The 21,394-nt window shown below is 38.6% G+C and overlaps 1 protein-coding gene across 1 annotated transcript; it reads left to right on the forward strand.

The window, feature by feature from the left end:
- Window positions 1–4,596: 4,596 nt before the first annotated feature.
- Window positions 4,597–17,468, forward strand: LOC133526194 (uncharacterized). The gene is made up of 5 exons (XM_061862707.1): window positions 4,597–5,637; window positions 8,350–8,438; window positions 8,559–8,690; window positions 12,884–13,019; window positions 14,647–17,468. Exons 2-5 carry the CDS (start codon window positions 8,391–8,393, stop codon window positions 14,739–14,741), a joined length of 411 nt encoding a protein of 136 aa, XP_061718691.1. The 5' UTR covers window positions 4,597–5,637; window positions 8,350–8,390; the 3' UTR covers window positions 14,742–17,468.
- Window positions 17,469–21,394: the final 3,926 nt, after the last annotated feature.

Below are 21,394 nucleotides of genomic sequence, written 5' to 3' on the forward strand. Positions count from 1 at the left end.
CCCCGTGTGGGAGCGCGTGCCGCTGCGCGACGCCGACGACGAGGCGGCCTAGCCGCCGCCCGCCGTGCGCGGCTACAAGCCCGTCAAGTCGCACCCCGTGTGGGAGCGCGTGCCGCTGCGCGACGCCGACGACGAGGCGGCCTAGCCGCCGCCCGCCGTGCGCGGCTACAAGCCCGTCAAGTCGCACCCCGTGTGGGAGCGCGTGCCGCTGCGCGACGCCGACGACGAGGCGGCCTAGCCGCCGCCCGCCGTGCGCGGCTACAAGCCCGTCAAGTCGCACCCCGTGTGGGAGCGCGTGCCGCTGCGCGACGCCGACGACGAGGCGGCCTAGCCGCCACCGCCGCCACCGCCGCCGACGCCGCCGACGCCGCCGCCGCTCATCTCGTCTCGTCTCCCGACCACCGACTGCCGCTGCTCGTACTTTGCCATCGCTCGTCCAGTATTTTAGCGCTGATGATCAATGTCCATAAATTACGCTCCTAACATATACTGTGATGTTTATTTTGATTTAATCTACCTACATGGATTCGAGTTAGACAAAGCTATAAATAAATAAATATTTAGAAAATTCAGGTGATGTTTAAGTCGTAATCGATATAAGTCGTTCGTTTTGTAGCTGGCCCCGAACGGCTAATCCTTTGTCTATTGTAAGTAAAACGGCACGCGGCAGCTAAGAAACGAACGACTATAACCACATCATCCGATAAAGATCCTTCAACTAACGCGGAGTGCTAGAACAGATCACAATGAATTGGCTCCTTCATTCTTCTGCCTTCTTGCCAAAACAAAGAGACTTTAAAGCGTTCAAAATGCCTGCGCACATTTTTATTTCAGCACTACCTCAAGGACACATATCACGCCATTCCTCAACAAACACGATATGCTAAAAAAATATTGAAAAAAATATGATAATAAATAAATAAAGTAAAATTATGTAAATGGTTGACGATCATAATATAAATTCATATAAACATATGTATAAGAATAATTTAAACTGCAATTTATCATTATGAAATAAATAAACTAGAGCATCGACGTAAACTCCATTTACATTAACGATAAGCTGACGATCACTAGGATGCGTAAACGCCGGCAGTGTGCGATACACCTTCTGACAACCCGACACGCTTCATCAGCATTCCATGGTAGTTTCCGATATGAAGCATCAAAGGTTTGGAATAATATTCCTCCGCCAATAAGAAACCTGCAAAATGTTAACACTTAGATGCAAACTCAAAAACTTTAAGTCATGACACTAGTTGCATTTAATTTTTAATGTTTCTCGTATTTATATGTTTAATTTATAATTTTCAGTTTAGGTAAGGATTACGTCTTGTATTGTATGCAATGTCGCAGAACTCAGAGGCAGCCAGTTGCACTTTATTGCCGTTCCAAGGAACGAAACCTCAAGATAAGTGGCTGAACAGCCCGCGTAGCCATCATGCCAATCGTCAACGCTCCGTAGCGAACGAAACGCAACTGTCACTGTTGGACTAATATAGAAGAGTGATAAAGAGCGTTAACGATTGGCACGTTGGCTACGCGGGCAGGATTAGGAACAGCCGCGGTAATGAGTTTTGTACTTCTTTTTTTAGGGTTCCGTAGCCAAATGGCAAAAAATTGAACCCTTATGGATTCGTCATGTCTGTCTCTGTCCGTCCGTATGTCACAGCCACTTTTTTCCGAAACTATAAGAACTATACTGTTGAAACTTGGTAAGTAGATATATTCTGTGAACCACATTAGGATTTTTACACAAAAATAGAAAAAAAAAACCAATAAATTTTGGGAGTTCCCCATACTTAAAACTGAAACTCAAAAATTTTTTTTCATCGTGTGGGGTATCTATCGATTGGTCTTCAAAAATGATATTGAGATTTCTAATATCATTTTTTTTCTAAACTGAATAGTTTGCGCGAGAGACACTTCCAAAGTGGTAAAATGTGTTCTCCCCCCCCCCACCTGTAACTTCTAAAATAAGAGAATGATAAAACTAAAAAAAATATATGATGTACATTACCATGCAAACATCCACCGAAAATTGGTTTGAACGAGATCTGGTAAGTAGTTTTGTTTTAATACGTCATAAATGGTACGGAACCCTTCATGGGCGAGTCCGACTCGCACTTGGCCGCTTTTAATACTGTGTTGTCCATCTTCTTACAAATTAAGTTTCCCCATGGTGTGATGACATGGTTTAGATTAACAGAGTTATGGCTTGCTTGCAGTCAGTTTTAGTTTTGCAAGCCGCCGCTGGCGCTAGCAGCTACAAAGTACAATCAGCGTCAAATACTTCGTAGCAGTAAAAGTAGCCAAATAGTTCGGTACACCATATATTTAGTATGGTGTACCGAACTATTTGGCCACTTTGACTGCTACGAAGTATTTGACGCTGACTGTACAAGCAAGCGTTGACGCATGATACAGTCGCATTCATAATTATAATTTATCTATGCAACTGTTTTGTTTGTTTTCCCAATGATTTCTCGTGCATATTTTTGTTTTGTTTATTTTATTAATTATTCCTCTTGTCTATTTTTGTAATGTTTTAATATGTTCCTTGAGTAGGGACCGCTATGCGTTGTCAGCATTCCGCGCGCCTACGGAGGGTCCGACGCATAACTCGCTCCTCAGCTGTCACCCGGTCGCGATTGTACAAATACACGTCTTCATTAAGTGCTCCTGCTTTTCTTATTACTTACTTCCAGATACCCCTATAAAGACTGACAAAATGCCCTAAAAATAGTTATTGTGACATTCTTTGAGCAAACCTGCGAGCCAACATGTTGCTTCGCACCGCCAATTCCCTACGCTCTCGCTCCACGTCAAGATCGTCATAGAGGTCCTCGGTGATCCAGTGCCCCCATAGAAATAGGATAGTATAGAACGACTGTCAAACTTCAAAAGTGTGACCAAAAATGAAATGCAAGTGTGTGCGTAAATTGTCTATGTGCGAACAAAAATAGTGATGTCATGTTACAACATATTAATAATCTATCGATGTTTAACTGCTTTACTGACTACTTTTTCAAATGTGTTTGTTTTAAAAAAAAATGTAATAGGTATGAGTATTATTACTACTATTAGACCTTATTAGCGCCTTTAGTACCTTTAATTTTCTTTTACAGCGGACGCATAGTAAATAACAATACTGATAGTGATAACCCAGGCTACAGTTACAGTCGTTACAGTCAGCATCAAAATGGTCAAATATATATTGTTACTTATTTTACAGTACATATGGAGCTACTTTACCGCACTAGTGCGATAATTAGCACATTACGTAACTATATCAAACATTTAAGGGCCATATGTATTGTAATACATTTGCGAATAGTTAATTCGAACTCGTGTCGACTTAAGATCGTATCGCCACTCATTGCGATTTTTTATTTTTCTCACCTGGTTTGGTGTTCTGGGACGTTTAGTAACTAAAATACTCGCTACTTGACTAAATTACTAACGTAGTCCGAACAAGCATTATGGAACGCGGCGCTTTCGGTAAAGCAGATGACTCGCGTTGATAAAGCAGGTTTCTGTCGTATGCGGGTGTGAGAGGTGTAACATGTGCAATGTCGTTAACACAAACACATGCTAAGTGTTAACAGTAGGCGCAAATAGTTGACTTACCAAAGAAAATTTGAATTTCGCGCCTTTTCCGCCTGACAAGTTGGGTTGGGTGTGTATACGCTGTGTACAAGTATACGCTGTCTTGTGTTTCCTTGTGTTGGCGGCAAAGCCGTGGAAAAGTGGTTAAAATGTAAGTAATGTGTTGGAAAGTGAAGTTTAAATTTATCGCTGAACATGTGCACCTTCAAAAAAGGTATTATAACAATCGTTATTATTTTAAGTCGGTTATAAAGGTTAATTCTTAATGATGTCTTGTGAACAACTAATTCCATACCTACTAATATACCGACAAGTTATCGATACAGTCATATGAACATTTTGTCAAGCCCTAGCGTAAAGTAACAGTTTAGGTTTTTACACAAAATATTCTAAATTATTGACTAATATCATGAAATATTAACACACAATTGAAAAAAAACTTATAATGAACTGTATAAATTGGCTTTTTACACTTTTTATGCTGTTAATTTGATAAAATATCGTTACGAAAATTTCGCTACGATTATCATAATTACCTGTGAAATGAGTATTTCCCTGGGTTTTTTGGCCCTGAAACACAACAACCCGGCACACAACATGACACCATCTTCACTAAATTACTAAATATTTATTTTTGTTTTAGATTCTCGTATATTTTTAACGTTAAAAAATACGGCAATATGAGCTTGGCCGCCTCGGCCGCCTTCGAATTCAAAAAATGGTTACGTTTTCTCATATGTAGTCTGCCTCTTTCACACTCGTGGCTTGTTCATATACGTGATGGGTTCCCTTTCGCACACTTCATCTGTCTGTCAAGCGAAGCGTATGACAAGTCTCTGAGTGCCCCAGATACTTAAACTGAGTGACATTTTTTAACTCACAAGGAAAGGTACCCAACTGTCCGGTTCCGATTTGATCTATATTTATATATGTTATAGAGTAATTTAAAATAACGGACACGTATTTTATTTAGCTGCCCAACCAAACTCAGCCTAATGGGAGAAATTTTCCTCCAAAGTATTAAAAAATATCTAAATCTTCTAACTCCTATAGAAAGTGATGCTCAAGCACCTTGCTTAATGGCTGGTTTGAGTATATGTTTGAGAGCAGGAAAAAATAATGAGCACGTATTTTGTTATATCTGCTTAAACTCAAGTTTTTCTAACAAGGAAGGGTACCCAACTGTCCGACTCCGATTTGATTCATTTTGATATATGTTACAGAGTAGTCTAAAATAACGGACACGTATTTTTTTTTAGCTGCCCAAACTCAACCTATTGGGAGAAATTGTCCTCCAAAGTACTAAAAAGTTACTAAATCTTCTAACTCCTATAGAAAGTGATGCTCAAGCAACTTGCTAGTTAATGGCTGGTTTGAGTATATGTTTGAAAGCAGCAAAAAATAATGAGCACGTGTTTTGTTATATCGGCTAAAACTAATTTTTTCCTAAACAATTTTTTTTGTATATGCAACTAATAAGTATATGGACGTAGACTATATTGTATGTTACTTTAAATATGTATTTTTGTACAATAAAGAGTTTACTACTACTACTGCTACTACTACTATCTCCAAAAAAATCAAGACTTCATTATTATTACATTTTCATAAGGTTTTTATCCCGGACGTGTCAAATTTTGCTCTCAGATAATGACCCAGCCAAGGTCCTACCCCTACCCTGCACCGGGCGGGATTTGCCACGAACAACGAAATTCGTAAATCCTCTATTTGCCACATCCGTCCTGCGTTATCGAAGTGACAGGGATGGAGATACACGAAATCTGGATTTTAGATATGTTCACGTAGACGCCCTGAATGCCGGTGAGATGCCTCCCCTGCACCCTGCACCTTGCAGCCGGCAGCCTGCACCCTGCCCCCACCCGTCCAGACGGGCGCCGGCCGGGGCTCGAGCGATACGCTTATCCAATCCGTCCGTTGTGTACTACGAAGGTATTGCTATCATAACACACAACCTAATCAATACAATCCAAAGCGTCAGGATACATTGTCGCACGTACTTTAAATAAGGTAAGGTTTATATATCTCTCATCGGTACATATCTCATAATCGTCTTGTTTACGAGTGAGTGCATTGCGAGTGATGCCATCGACCGAGCGTTAGCGACGGTCTCCGTTTCAGGTTGAGCAAAAATACTAGTTTCGTATGTCCGGCTGCTCTCCTTTGCACTCTGCGTCTGCAGGTCGCATTGTCCAACAGATTCTTGTGAAATATTGTGAACAACTTGTATAGTAAGATAGGAATTTTCTGTCTTTTTTTTTTAATGTTGAAATTAGCGGAAATTGACGTATAAAGGCCGCATTGTGAGTTGAAATTCGGCTCCCGTTGACGTAGAAACCATTACGGTTTGTTTGCTGTTTTTGAGGTAAATTGATTTTTTGTTCCTGCTCCATACATTTTTTCAAAAAATGTCTCACACGCTCTTTATGCCAAATTGTCCCAAATTCAAAATTTACCATAGCCATGCTAGACAAAACCTATGTCAATCAAAAAAAATTAAAATAACAACATTGGTTTCTATGTCAATGGAAGCCGAATTTCAGCCCACAGCCGGTACAGGCTGGTATCAACGCGGAGGCAATTTATATGGGAACTGCACGCTGACTGCACGCCGACTGCAGTTTTCATACATTTCCATACATCTTTTTCGTGCGCGGCCGTCTCTCACAACAGACGCGTCGCATTGTGCCTTCAGTTTACAAATACGCATTAAGGTGCTACGCGCCGTTATTGTCGAAAATCTGTTACTTTCTAGACGCTATTTCTTCTAAATGGCTCAGTAAAAAATTATGGAAAAAATATATATTAATGTTCATTTTATGTACAACATTCATAACATTTGACTTTTTTCCTAAAAAAAATATGACAGGCCATTTTGCGGCTGACTTTGCTTATTTCTATTAAACGGCTTAATCAATTAAAATTCTTTTTAAACTAAAAAAAATGATTTAACAAATTCTTCAAATACAATATAGCTTTTGTTAATCAGTTAATATTTTGTTAAGAAATCGATCATTTTGTCACATTTCGTGCATATGCAGCTCGAAAAAGATGTGACCGTCAGTCGTGTGTCGTATGCCATGCAGCTTAGATACGAGGAGGCTGTGTCGCTCGTCGCTTCCTTGCACTATGAATGCTTGTGCATAGCCCAAGTGCTATAAAACCGGAGTAATTGTGGCCAAAGAAGAAATAACTGCAGAGCGCTGATCTGGTTGTGATTGATCGCTTCAGCGCGCGCAACACGGTGTTTTGCGGTCTATTATTACGAAAGTAATTTAAGTAATGTAATTGTACCCCACGTATGTTTGAGATTTTTTTTCTAACAGACATATTTTGTCATTCAAATATACGTTTTGAATAAAATTCCTTTTCTAAACAATAAATAATTGATTTAACATAAGCTACCTATTACGTTGTATGTATAGTACGGTAAGCTGCAGAGAAAAGGTAACCACCCATGCATATAAACTTGTATGCAGGGATGGTACCTTTTCTCTGCAGCTGACTGTACCTGTTAAAACATTTAGTAAATATTAGTAGTGTAAAGCGGTGGTGGCCGAGTGGAGCTGACATCTGACATTGGTTGCGGGTTCAAATCCTGGCTCGTACCAATGAGTTTTCGGAACTTATGTACGGAATATTATCTGGGGGCACGGCTGTTTTTTTTAAAAACAATCATATCGACATTTTTTACAAAAATATTAGTGGGCAAAATTAACACGACTTCTCCTACCTAAATAATGAATGAGTCGGAAAACCTTACGATATATTGCATATACATATAATATATTTTACAGTACATATGGTGCTACTTTATAGCACTAGTGCGAAAATTAGCATATTACACGTTACTGTGTCGAACATTTAAAGGGCCATATGTACTTACTGTAAAACGTTGTACGATACATGTGCGAATAGGTAATTCGCAACTCGTGTTGATTTAAAACACTCCCTTCGGCCGTGTTTTAATTTATCGCCACTCGTTTCGAATTTCCTCTTTTTCGCACTTGTATCGTAATGTACTATTTTAATACAGTTGCTCAAAAAGTGCTACATTACGTAGCCGTTTAGCGTGCGGAAAGTTGGATTTTGCGAACTAGTGCTTTTCACTTTTTTTTTTATTTATGCTTGTTCCAATTCATGACTTATTGAATATTGTCAAGGTTAGTTTCCTTTAAAAGTGTTAATGAACATAAAAACCTACTGTTCATGTAAGAATAATAAAAATATACATATTTTATATTTTATCACTTACCTCTTCATCATTTAAACACGTATATTTATTTGATATTGAAAAACAGTTCTTAATAAGCTGTCTGAATGGACCGGATCGGCGTGCTCTAACTCTGTGCGAACTGCCCGAATTAGTTTATCTGAGGCAATTAGTAATGGCTCTCTACACGATGTCCCGGCGCTAGACCAGCGAGATGACCATGCGATGTTTGAGAGCACGCACTATGGAATGGGCCACGTGTAGATGTGCGGACGAAAATGCGACACTGTGGCCATCCCGCTGCACCACACGTTAGTATGATGGCCCATCGTGTAGAGGAGCCATAAGAAAGAAGTACATAATTGTGATCAACTATGGACTGGCTGAATGCTTCACTACTAGAATATTCCCACTCCAATCTGTACCAAGCGCCTAAGATACATAATAAACCTAAGTTCCTTTACAAAATATATGCAAGGAAAATGACAGGAACGTTTTTGATTTTGCAGAGAACCGTAGGCGGACAGGGCAAGGATAAGGACAAGGCATCATGAGGCAGCTAGTCGCCACCGCGTGGCTCTTGTATTTCATATGTTTGGTGCGTACTCTGGCAGGCCTCACAGCACCTGTCATTTATTTATTTGTTTACCAACCAAACAAATGTACGTAGTGATAATTGACACTATTAGTAAATATTACACTTATTTCTTGGTTTCAGGTACTGTATTATGCAGCATTATTCATCAGGCTGATTGCTGAAAATAGATTTCTGGAGGGGATACAGGTCGACGAGAAGGACTTTCGTCTGTTTATAGGAAGTATTGTATTTTGCCTCGAAGTTGAATTTCAGGTAATTTATGTAACTTTTTCTCTTTTGCGTCGACGACAGTTTTTTATTGTTTTTAGTACCTATATTGTGATACGAGTGTGCTTTGTTGGTCATTATCATTACACACGAGGCGATATTGTGAGCTGCGAGCTGCAAGCGAGCACGCAATAAGAAAGCCGATTTGTGTTATGACCATAGCACACGCGTTTCATACGACATTTTTCAACACACTTGCGAGGAAAAAAGAAACTTTCATGTTAATCAAATTTTAATTGTTAAATCGGTTAATAAAAGTCTTGCTTCTGTCCTACTGCCTACCGCCCCTCGCTCCACCGCCGCCGTGCGGTGCGGCCGGCTCGCCGAGGCGTCAGCTCCCGCCAGTCCGCGTTATTAAATCTACTCGACCAATATAAGAAGGCTCCGTTTCCATACTTATTATTACTTACCAATAAACAAACCTTAACTCAGTCGAATAATACAATGAAAAAGCACGAGTGTTATAATATATGTAGTGAAAAAGCACGCGTGTTTAATACTTTAATATCTAGGATTATGAGCCAAATATCGGTGGATTAAAAACGCGGTTTTGAGCAAGTGAGTTGAAATAGTTATTTGTGTCCCAAGGGAGGAAAAGTAGGAAATTGCGTGCCGCGTGTATAATTGGCACCTGAGCCGAAGGTGAGAAATATTTTTCTGCCGTCCGGGCGGAAAGCGTCAACTTTGCTTCCGCTGGCCAAAATCTAGAAGAAACTATCCAAAATTTGAATTTAACTAGGAACAAGTACCAGGGCCTCATGAGTTACGAGAAGGTGTCGCTGACCAGCCGGGCCGGGGCTGGCCGGGCGCGTGAGAAGGATGCTCGCGTATCTTAGCTGTACTTTTGGTTTGTTTACCTATATGATTTTACTAGTTTAAAGTATTATTTTTGTTGACTCGTAGGAAAAATATTGTATGCAATGTATAAGTAAGTATATCAAAAAATGCTCGTGGCGTAACTCACGCCACTCGCCTTTTTTGAACCTTCTTATACAACTGTTGCATAATAGTACATTACGATACAAGTGCGAAAAATAGGAAATTCGAAACGAGTGGCGATAAATTAAAACACGACCGAAGGGAGTGTTTTAAATCGACACGAGTTGCGAATTACCTATTCGCACATGTATTGTACAACGTTTTACAGTATATATGGCCCTTTAAATGTTCGACATAGTAACGTAATATGCTCATTTTCGCACTAGTGCGGTAAAGTAGCGCCATATGTACTGTAAAATACTATTATTACATATTACCGGATAAGAAATAAATAAGGTCCTTTACCGAAGAAAACATCGCGATGGCTGTGTTGATGTGCTCCCGTCTTCATCAGGAACGTGTGCGCATTGCTGTTACCAGTATCTGTCACCACAAATGATTGACGCGTATGTTATGTTATACTAGATGCTAAGCTAATCAGTCAGAATGATGATTACTGAGAGAGAGAAAGAGACAAGGTAACAACAGTAACAACTAACAACACTACTGTACAATACTATGTAGGTAGACACTATGCCTATGTTTATGCATTCAAAGTATGACGGTAGATCTCTTATTAACTATCTTCTGCTTTTATCTGTTACTTTTGATCTAATTTTGAATTTACTTAAGTCTGACATCTTATTTTTATATTTAAGCTAGACTTTCGTGGCTAGCGGCCGATGCGAAAGTCGCGCGCGGCTGACGCTCGCGACAGTCGTATCTGCCGCGCGTCAGTAATAATCAGTATGAAACCAATGGCGCCACTTTCGAGGGTAGCGGCTCGAGTCAGTAGCGACAGTCGCGAGCCGCGCGCGGTCGTGTTCGGTTGGTCTGTGTATGACGCGTGACGCGCGGTCAAAAATGGCGAACATTGCATTATTTTCTTTGCAAGAAGAAGAAATTCTTATCAATTTGGTAGCGCAGCATACTTTTTTATACGACCTTTCTTCAAAGGATTATAACTTCTCTTCGGGACAGATTGTTTTATGTTTTTGGTTTGATTTCGTCATATATTAAAGACAAAACAAAATTAAATTGCCTTTTATTTAATCGACAATACTTACTGAATTTCTCTTCATCAGATTTTAAGTGTCTCTCTATCTAAATACGATAAAATCCTTCATCATTTCTGTTCCTGAAAATTGGTTCAATTGGACTTCTTTGCTTGAAATAATGTAACAATAGCAAATCGTCATGCTCTCCTTTTCCTAGCATCGCTAGCAAAATATATTTTTTAGAAGTCATTGAAGATCTCACAAAACTGCACTAGACGGACACTCACCAATGCCAGTGGCCGCGCGCGACTGACGCATCGGCCGCGACCCATGAAAGTCTGGAGCTCTGCATCGGCCGCGCGCGTCAGCCGCGCGCGACTGTCGCATCGGCCGCTAGCCACGAAAGTCTAGCTTTATAAGCGAACTTGTAAATTAATTGTAGGTACTAGATAAGTTTATAAATGTAATGTATAAATTGTAACTATATAATTGTTTTTAACATAATGACCAAACGTGGAGTCACGGGACAGGCTTAGCCTAGTGTGATGCACTAAATTTATGTTTATGTAACTGCCTGATTTAAAAAAAAATGTTATTTTGCTTAGATTTGTATTTAAATTTGCGAATTTTAATTTGTAATTTTTGATTTTATTTTCATTCTTTATATTCCTTAAATTATTATGTTATTATTTTGACTATTTATAATTTAAGGTAATTTAGTACCTGGGCGACCGAGCTTTGCTCGGTTATAACTATTTATTGTAACAGTGTTGTCACATCTACCAAATTTTCGGTAGATCTACCTATTTTGCCTGCGTTCTACCTATCTACCTCCCTTAGCCTGAAATCTACCTATTTTTCAAAATGGTACAATTGTAAGCAATTATCAATACATGTGACGGAACATTACTTAATTTCTACCAAATTTCGATTCGATTTAATGAAAGCTTGCCAAAGAAACAGATTATACAAGCAGGTTTATTACCTACAAACAATGGAAATCCTAACTTTTGTTTCAATTTCTTTAATAAACACGTGTACTAACGTCTCAATATACCAAACTTATAAATAATTCAAAACATTTTATACACATTTTTAATCATAAAAATGTACTTCTATTGAGTGGTAGATCTACCTATTTTTCATTTTAAACTCCACCCATTTCTACCTATTTTTGCACCCTATTCTACCATTTCGCTAAAATTGTATGTGACAACACTGTATTGTAATATGGTGGTGTATAGGTGATAATCTTAACTAATTTTTTTTGTAAATTAAACTTGTCTAAAACGATAAAAAAAAAATTATATATAAACTTGAACATATAAAAAAAACAAGTTAGTCACCGGGCGAGATTCGAACCCGTAACACTCGTTCTTAGCCGTCCGCGTCTTAACCCGCTAGACCAGACGGACAGTGACCGGCAACACGAAATTAGCGACCATATATTTGATATATTCTGCGTCGAAAGAAATGAACGCCTGAAAACTCGAAAACACGCGTTTTCCCAAACATAAGACTAATCTAGATCGATTGTAAACCCCCATATACCAAATTTCAGCGAAATCGTTAGAGCCGTTTCCGAGATCATAGAAATATATATATATATATATATATATATATATATTATATATATATATATATATATATATATTTCTATAAAAGGATACGGCGGGAGCTGAGCTTTAAATATTTTAAGTGAATATATCCGTCTCGTCTCGCTAACGGAAGCGATAAGGACAACGCCAGATTAGGCAAAAAATCTTCCGTAAAAATCACAAAAAACGAAGTTTCGTACTCGACTGTTTCCTCTTCCAAAACTTAACCAAATGAAACGGTAACGAAATTTTGATATCTAAATGGTAATGAAATGATCTGTGTCGGACTGTTTTGACGACATATGACCCGGTTATTACGCCTATCTGTTGTATCATCACAGCATAATAATTAATCCTAGGTACATAGTAATATTTTCCGATAACACTCAGATACCGATTTTGAAAAAACCTTTATTTAGAGTAGAAACAACAAACTAACTTACATATAATGACAATCTGTGGAGTGTCAGCATTTTGGCATTACGGTATTTCCACATTTTGTCACTTCAAAGTTGGTGCAGGTGAAGACTTAGCTTACCGGTTCCGAATACAGTTATTTTCTCAAACAATGTAACTGTTGAAAACATCATATTTGGTTTTCCAGTCTCGCCCACCGAGCTCCTTGGATTCGGTGGTGAAACTGAAAGCGTGCGCGAACTCTCTTCTTTACTCCGGGATACTGATTACCACCGTCTACGAGCACTTCGAGGACGTGTTCCTGCTGGCCGCGCTATCCATCGGTGAGTGTGTGTGTGTGTGTGTGTGTGTGTGTGTGTGTGCAAGCCTGCTGCCGGTCGGCGTGCACGACACGGTGCACATCCGCCGGGCCGGGCGTTGAGTAGTTGTCTAGTTGACTGTAAATCTAAATATATAATGGAAATATGATTTAGTTCATATAATAATATAGAAGCCAAGCCCTCAACAGAACTTAGTTAACTGTAATAACTTATTTCTTACCAACCATCTCAGTTAACTAAATTTAGTTCTGCTCCTCGTCGTCAGATGGCGTTAGTAGTAGTAGAAGCAAATGGTTTACGGTCTTAAGTTTAAATATGTATACTTAGTATTACTTTAAATGTGATATGTGTTTTAAGTAAGCGAAGCGTTTGACAGGTCTGTGGTAATATCAGACTATAGCAAAGTAAGGAAGTCTGAAAGCCCCCATACTACCCCGCGAGAATCGTCAATGCTTTATGGGTGTTTTCTAAAATAAATATTGAAAGCCTCAAACTTACAAATCTGGACTTTCTTGGGCTCATTCTATTCAGAATCGTTCGCATCCTCCATCGTTAAAACAAAATATCCCAAAATTTCCGTTCCATTACGTCACGATTTAGTGTGAAAAAAATGTTCACCTGTATGAGCGCGACGTAGTGGAAACTACAATTTCCATACAAAATACATACTTTGTTTTGCATCAAGATTGAATATAAATTAAATAAACACTTATTTCAGAATTAAATTTCCATATTATATTAGTAACTTACGAGTATTACCTAATATACTAAACCTATATTAATAACTATTTTATTTTATAATGTATTACAATAGATTGACTATTATGGGCATGTAGGCTACTCCAGTACTGCCAGAAAGCGCCATCTACCCTGTCCGCGACTGTGGCAAGGAGACTGTTGGCGCCGCCGCGCCGCACCAGCGCCGCCACGCTTGCGCATGATGGCGTGGAAGCCGTCGGTGCGCGCCTCCGCAAATGACTGTCAGTACGCCTTAAAAAGGGTGACTTTAACGTTGCTAGTACACCTTGCGAAACTACGAATCAACATATTACTTCTTACTGCCAGCGCCCTACGCTACCTTTCCACATCTACATCATCTTTTAGCGATGCGGTTACCCAGTGTCCCAAGTACTTAAATTCTCTTACTACTTTGTGATTGAAAGAACCCAAAAACATCAGAATCTGTGAGAATCAGGTCTTCAATATATATTTTTTAGAAAAAGCTCTTATACCTCTCGCATCGAATGGTGGTCCCGAGGCCAGTCCATTTAAGCACTGTTCATATATAAAGTAGCAGCCGCCACGGTATCGGTACCCTACTGACAATTATAATTTCAAACCGTAACATTTGCAGTTGACTGAGCGCACTTAGCTTCTAGCCAATTATTCATAAAAGTAAATTAAATTGCTAAAAAATGGTTTTATTATGCTTTAATTGTACTTTTTGTCTAGGACAGCCACCAGAAAAATCTGATTTAATGATTAAGTCATAAAATAAAAAGTAACAAAGCGCGCAAGGAATGCGCTTTTGTATATGCCGGTTGTACGTCTTCAATATTTACTATCTCTGGTTCCGTACACATAGAATTTGCATACGGCAGAGAATTCATTTGATATTGTTTGATTTCAGGGGCGATGACGAATTTCTGCTCGGTCTACTACCTCATCCAGAAGCCGGAGAGGAGCCAGGGGCCCGAGGAGCCCGCCGGCGCCGGCGCCGACTAGGACATCCACGCGCTTCATGATCATGAACATTCAAACTTAACCTAACCTGGACAATAAAACTAATATTAGTTATTGGTTTCATATAACAGTAGAGTGTATTTACCAATCATTAGGTACAATACATGTCAGCCATGGCACGGCTGTTGGAATTAAATGCCATATCTATTAACTTACAATATTAAAAATAATTATAGGTGAGTGTCATTTTTAGGATTCCGTAGTCAACTAGGAAACCTTATAGTTTCGCCATGTCCGTCTGTCTGTCTGTCTGTCTGTCTGTCCGAGGCTTTGCTCCGTGGTCGTTAGTGCTAGAAAGCTGAAATTTGGCATGGATATATAAATCAATAAAGCCGTCAAAGTCGTACAATAAAATCTAAATTTTTTTTTTTTTTAGGGTACCTCCCCTACACGTAAAGTGGGGGTGAATTTTGAACCATAGGTCCAAAAAATATGAAAAAAAATCTTGGAAGTAGAGCTTAAGAAAGACATTAAGTAAATGAAAACTATAGCGGATATGATCAGTTTAGCTGTTTTTGAGTTATCGCAAAAAGTTTCCCCTTCATAGTAAAAAGACGTACACCCACAGTTCATCCCTTGGTTAACAATCTACCATACTTTAAGCTCCAGTTTAGCTTATTATGACGGAAGAGTAACTACGGAACCCTACTCTGAGCCCATGCTTACATAGAAACCGCCGGATTTTATTAAATAAACAAATAAATAAAAATATGTTTGATTGTTAGCAATTTACATAAGGTAAGGTGGGGTAAGACTATCGCTGGAGCAAGACAAACGCTTATATGCAATCCTCATACTGTTAGTCTTGACCCGAGGAAAATAAACTATGTTCGTCTTATCCCGCCTTACCTTACTACTACGGTTAAACCAGGTTAGCGGGCTTTGTGTTGTGCAAAACAAGGTTCGAGCCTTCTTCATCGATTATACTTATATTGATGTGTCCTATTCAGTTCAGTTCAGCCGTATTTATAAGTAATTACTACTCTCCGGCCGAAACTCGTACGAATCGATGTCGTATTAGCCAAAGAATCCAATATTCACTAGGAGAAGAACGATAACTCCATACAAAACTAGATCTCGTTCACAATTTTAGGACCCTTATGAATCAAAGTATATCAATGACATGCTGCAAATCAGCAGCATTCATTGTTATGCTGATGATAGTACGGGTGATGCGTCTTACACCGGCCGCACCAATATCTCTCGGGAAAACGTCGCAGAGAGCCGGAACAAACTTGTGTCTGAAATTGAGACTTCCCTAAAAGAAGTCTCTGAATGCGGTCGACTTAACTTAGTCCGTTTCAACCCTACCAAGACACAAGTTTGCGCGTTTACCGCAAAAAAAGTTAGAGTTTGTCGTATCACCTCGTTTTGAGAGCACTTCCCTGACTGCCACACCCGGTATCGGAATTGTTCGGATTAATCCCTGCCGCTTCTTTTCGCCATCGCCCTACGCGACAACATTTCCATCCTCACCACTTAGATGGTTGGCAGTCCTCAACTGTGCGTTTTTCCAGGAACTTTCTGCCTCGCACTGCTAAACTGTGGAATGAACTGTCGCCTGCGGTGTTTTCGGACCGATACGACCTTCAAACCTTCAAGAAAAGAGCGTACTCCCATCTTAAAGGCCGGCAACGCACTTACAACCCCTCTGGTGTTGCAGGTGTCCATGGGCGGCGGTAATCGCTTATCATCAGGTGATCCGTCTCATCGTTTGCCTCCTCTACCATAAAAAAAAAAACTATGAGAAAATACAAAAGAAATTCGCAAGGTATTTATAAAGCAAGTATTTGGCTACTACCCTTATCTATATCCCTCCCTGTTCGTATCGGGGATGGTAGGCCTCGACACACTCGAACTGAGGCGGAAACTATTGTTAACGGAGCATTATCATGGCATCATTAGTAATAGGATAAACAATTCCTTTGTGTTGGAGCGAATGGGCTTGCAATAATAATTTTAATTTGAGAATTTTGTGTTAGTTTTTTATGATAAGTTGAAATTTATTTATTTTATTATGCTTCTGTCTGTTGAATTTGTCTTTTATTGTTGGAAATTATTGGTTTATAAATTATATTGATTTTATTTGTATTACATTTTTGACATTTTTATATTACAATAACTTGACATTAGAATTAAGATTTAACATGTAAACGACTTGGTGACTGTACTGTAAGTTTATTATGTGTCTAAATAAATAAATATAAATTGCTGGGTTATTATTGAGTTACTAGCTGACCCGGTGCCCGGTGAACTTCGTATCACCTATCTGTATAGTCCCTTTTAGCACGTCACGGATTATCGAATCATTCTTTTACAGATGTTACTGACTTGTCAAATAAGTACCCTACGTACAGTTTTGTTTTCGGAGTGGTTGGGTCATTTTCCTATTTATAAGATGTAAAAAACACTGGGCCTACCGCGAAAGACGCCAATCAAAATTTTGTTACCTGCCTCTCGAATATTCAAGAGTGATAGTGATATTTCATATTTATTTATTGTGTACATAGGTATAATTGCAGATAGAATAGCTTTAGGTTTGTGTTGTAGAACATGCTACCTCTCTGTAGAGAGGTGTTACAATATATTTTCTTCTTTAATCGGTGCAAAAATGCTGAAGTTCAAGATGGCGGCCGTTTAGTACAATTTACCCTCCGATTCCTAATGAAGGGCTTCCCAGATCCTCAAAAATCGATTTTAATTTTGATCAGAGCACACACAGGCGGATTTTCCTAAATTTCTGGCCAAAACTAATGGAGTGAATTAAAAGTTAGAAACGCTTTAGGAATCAAATAAAAACATATTTAAATTAAACTATAGCTTTATTTAAGGTGAATTCACTGTTTCTATATTTATTTTATTAGTTTTTTTCTTACATGTCCAGTAAATACTTAAGTTCTTTTGGATAATCATTTACTTTTGAATCCTTCTTGTAATGTTTTCGTGAAATATCTGTTATGTAAGGATCAGATGACACAAGAAGGTTATTAAACACATCCTCTACATTTTGGATCCGACTTAATTTTCTCGAATAACTTTCTCTGTACATTTTTATGTCTTTATTTCTGGATTCTTGAGCATCTTCTGAAAGTAACCCCGAAGGCACTATACAATTTTTCATTATTTCATGGCCATGAAATAAGATTTTATGTATAGTTGTTGGTAGGGGGTACCATGGATAATGTTTGATAAAGACAACAGCTGTCTTGCAGCAATAAATTTTAAATTTATTTGGATTAACTAGAAACGTACTTGTAAGTGCCAAAAGGATTATAAGAAAGCGATATATAATATTTTTATTTATGCCAGTAATTTCACCTGAATCTTCGAAACAATGAAAAAATCTTCTAACAGATGCCCACTTTTGTTTGTAGTCGAATACGAACTTAGATAATAATTGTTTTGAGTCATTTGTGAGACCATCCTCAATACCTAAGAAACTTGCTACTTGGTTAAAAAGATTGTTAAGTTTTTCATTATTATCTTTCGAATTGCACGTTCTAAAATATTCAAGCAATTGTTGACGACTTATAATGATATTCTCAGAAGATGAACCTAAAAACAAAGAAAAAATAAAAATAAAAACTGTTTTCGTGATTTTTACTTCCAACTGATAATTGTCTAATAAAAAACAGATTAGCACGTATTAGCAACCTAAACTATCAAAATAGTTTAGCTAATATGTTTGTCTTTACTATAATATTCATTCAGTAGTCAGATTCTATTGAATATTGAACTTTATACACTAATATAAGTAACCAACAGGTAAAAATTCGATTGTAAATTAACTTTTTTTTTCCTGTGTATAAACAAACTGAAAAGTATGAACATTCATGTTAAATATATAGTTACATACCTCCAGCTTCACAATCCATTATATAAATCACACCAAACAACTTCAAAACAATAGAATATGTAATATAAATACACTTAGTTTTAACAAGTAATTAACCTTTGGTCAGAAGTCGATACTTCGTTAATGTGGGTAGTTATGAAAACGTTCGTTTAAATTGTTATGAGGGTTGTCATTAAATCTTAGAAACGATACAGATACAAAAAATAAAGTCACGTGACTATTATCGTTGATTTGGTACATTGGACTTTTGGCCAGAAATTTAGGAAAATCCGCCTGTGTGGAGCAGAAAGGCAGAAATTCAAGATGGCAGTTTTTATTTCATCTTGATCAGAACAAAAATGCGGTACCTACTATGCGCACTCTACAATGACATCTAGCGGTGAATTAGGTAAACGGCTAAGTTGTACATGGCCATTGCTTTTTTAAGTGTGAAACTATTTGTATTCATGCAATATATTTTTAGAAACATGTTGCGTGATGTTATATAATTTTTACAGGTTTCAGAAGTAAGAAATGATAGGCCTACTAACGCCATCTAGGTGTACATAGGTGTATTATTTATATGAGGTGACAAGGGTACATTGTTCTATATCTAGAAATTTGCTACGTTTTAGTAAAAATCTAAGTAGTATTAAACGCAAGGTGTCGTAATTTTAAGGCTTTGAGAACATTGAAATTTAAGTATAAACAAGTATACTACTAAGGCCATCTTGTGAGGACACATTGAACTACAGGTTGCCTAGGAACTAATCAATTACTTAATCTCGATTTAGACATTCGCTGAGTTTACATAAAATTCTACGCAACGCATAATACAAGTTACGCTAGGTTTTGGAATTTTAAAATTACGGCAAAGGCAAAATATCGTCAATGTTTACGTTACAATCGAGGACAATAGTCCAACTAATAAGCGCCATCTAGTTGGCATCTAGTTTAACTAATCATATTGGCTATTGGTGTTTAATATTTTGTTACACCTGTAAATTACCATGCTAAAACCAAGCTTATGTTTGTGTACCAGAAAAAAAACCTCATTCACGAAGCTTAGAACCACAACTTAATTGTGTCAGCACCTTCACCTACCTCGGCTCACTTATATCTAGCGACGACGGTAGCTGTGACGGGGAAATTATCCGTAGGATTCAAATAGCGAAGGGAGACATGGGCTCTCTGTTAGATAGGAATTGGAAAGATCGAGGTATATTCAAACAGACGAAGGTTAGACTTGTGCGTTCTCTGGCGTTCCCAATCTTTCTCCATGGTTGTGAGACATGGACTAAACGAGCAGATTTGATCAAGCGTATCAACGCGTTTGAGATGTGGCATTGGCACGGGCTTTTGCGGATACCTTAGTAGTAACTAATAAGTCCATATTGGAATAGCTACGCATAAAACGCCGGTTGTCAACGATATGCCAGGACCTAATTCTCATATACTTCGGACATCTCTCACGCCGCTCCCCGGATAGCCTAGAGAGCGTTATTATGACGGACAAAGTTGAAGGTACTAGTCCTCAGGGCCCTCCATAGATGGTGTGCTCAAATCACTGCATCTATGCAATTAAAACTGCACGAGGCCATGCGCTTGGAGAGGCAGAGAAGCCGATGGAGGAATCTGGTCTTCAACAGAAGGACATGATGTCACGATCCTCAGCATTGAGGGACCGACTGAAGAAGAAGAAGAAGAAGAAATTATTTAGAGTTTTAAGAGGATAGCGGACGACCGCTTCGCCACACACAAATGTAGTCCACATTTTCGACCTTCCCCCGTCCCTTGAAGCTGTGATAAAAACAAACTTAAAGTTAATGTAAAAAAAAAAAAAAAAAAAAAAAAACTTAAATTTCGACACTCAAGGGAATCAAAATTTAAGGGGTACTTTGACTTAGAACTAATAAATTTTTAAAGTGAACAGAATACAAAATTGTGTTCACCTTAGAAATCGTGTAACTGCGATAGATGGCATAAGGTGAGCCTTACAAGCATCGCATATAGATCGCGCTGTTAAGATTTTTCCACAAACATCCTAGTAGTTCGGACACCACATAGGTTAGGTTAGGTTTTGAGTTAGGTTAGGTTTTGAGTTAGGTTAGGTTTTGAGTTAGGTTAGGTTTTGAGTTAGGTTAGGTTTTGAGTTAGGTTAGGTTTTGAGTTAGGTTAGGTTTTGAGTTAGGTTAGGTTAGGTTAGGTTAGGTTTTTTTTTTTTTTTTTTTGTAAGTTTTTAAGTGTCAGTTGTAGACACAGGGCCCTCGCTAAGGATACGGGCGACCCTGTGCCCGAGGTGACGTTTGCGAAAGGGTTTTTATGTTTTATGCGATGCCGGGTCCGGCATCACCATCAGTCGAAACAATGGTGATGCTCGACTTGAAGACCCGGCGTTGTTGGTATGATTTAAGATGGACCCATGGTCCCCGCATTGGGTACGGGCGGCCATGGGCCCAGGTTAATATTTGATGCGATATGTTTGAGATTAGGGAATAGCAATATGATTGAGATTAGTGATTAGTTATTTATAAATGGTTAGAAGTATGGTTTGTAGTTGATTTTAGTTTGGTTTGGTTTGCTTGGAATTTTTGGTTTGGTTAGGTAGTTGATTTTTAGATTGTTGTAATTGGTTGTGGTTGGAGGGACCGCAGTAAAGATAGAAAGATAAAGGCACTCAACGGACGCTGCTGCCCGTCCGCCGGTTTTCCCTTAGTCGCCTTTTACGACACCCACGGGACGAGATGGGGTGGTGCTATTCTAACGCCGGCACCACACGGCGAGTTTGAGATAATGGGGG

Source organism: Cydia pomonella, chromosome 16, assembly GCF_033807575.1.
Source record: "Cydia pomonella isolate Wapato2018A chromosome 16, ilCydPomo1, whole genome shotgun sequence".
NCBI lineage: Eukaryota > Metazoa > Arthropoda > Insecta > Lepidoptera > Tortricidae > Cydia > Cydia pomonella.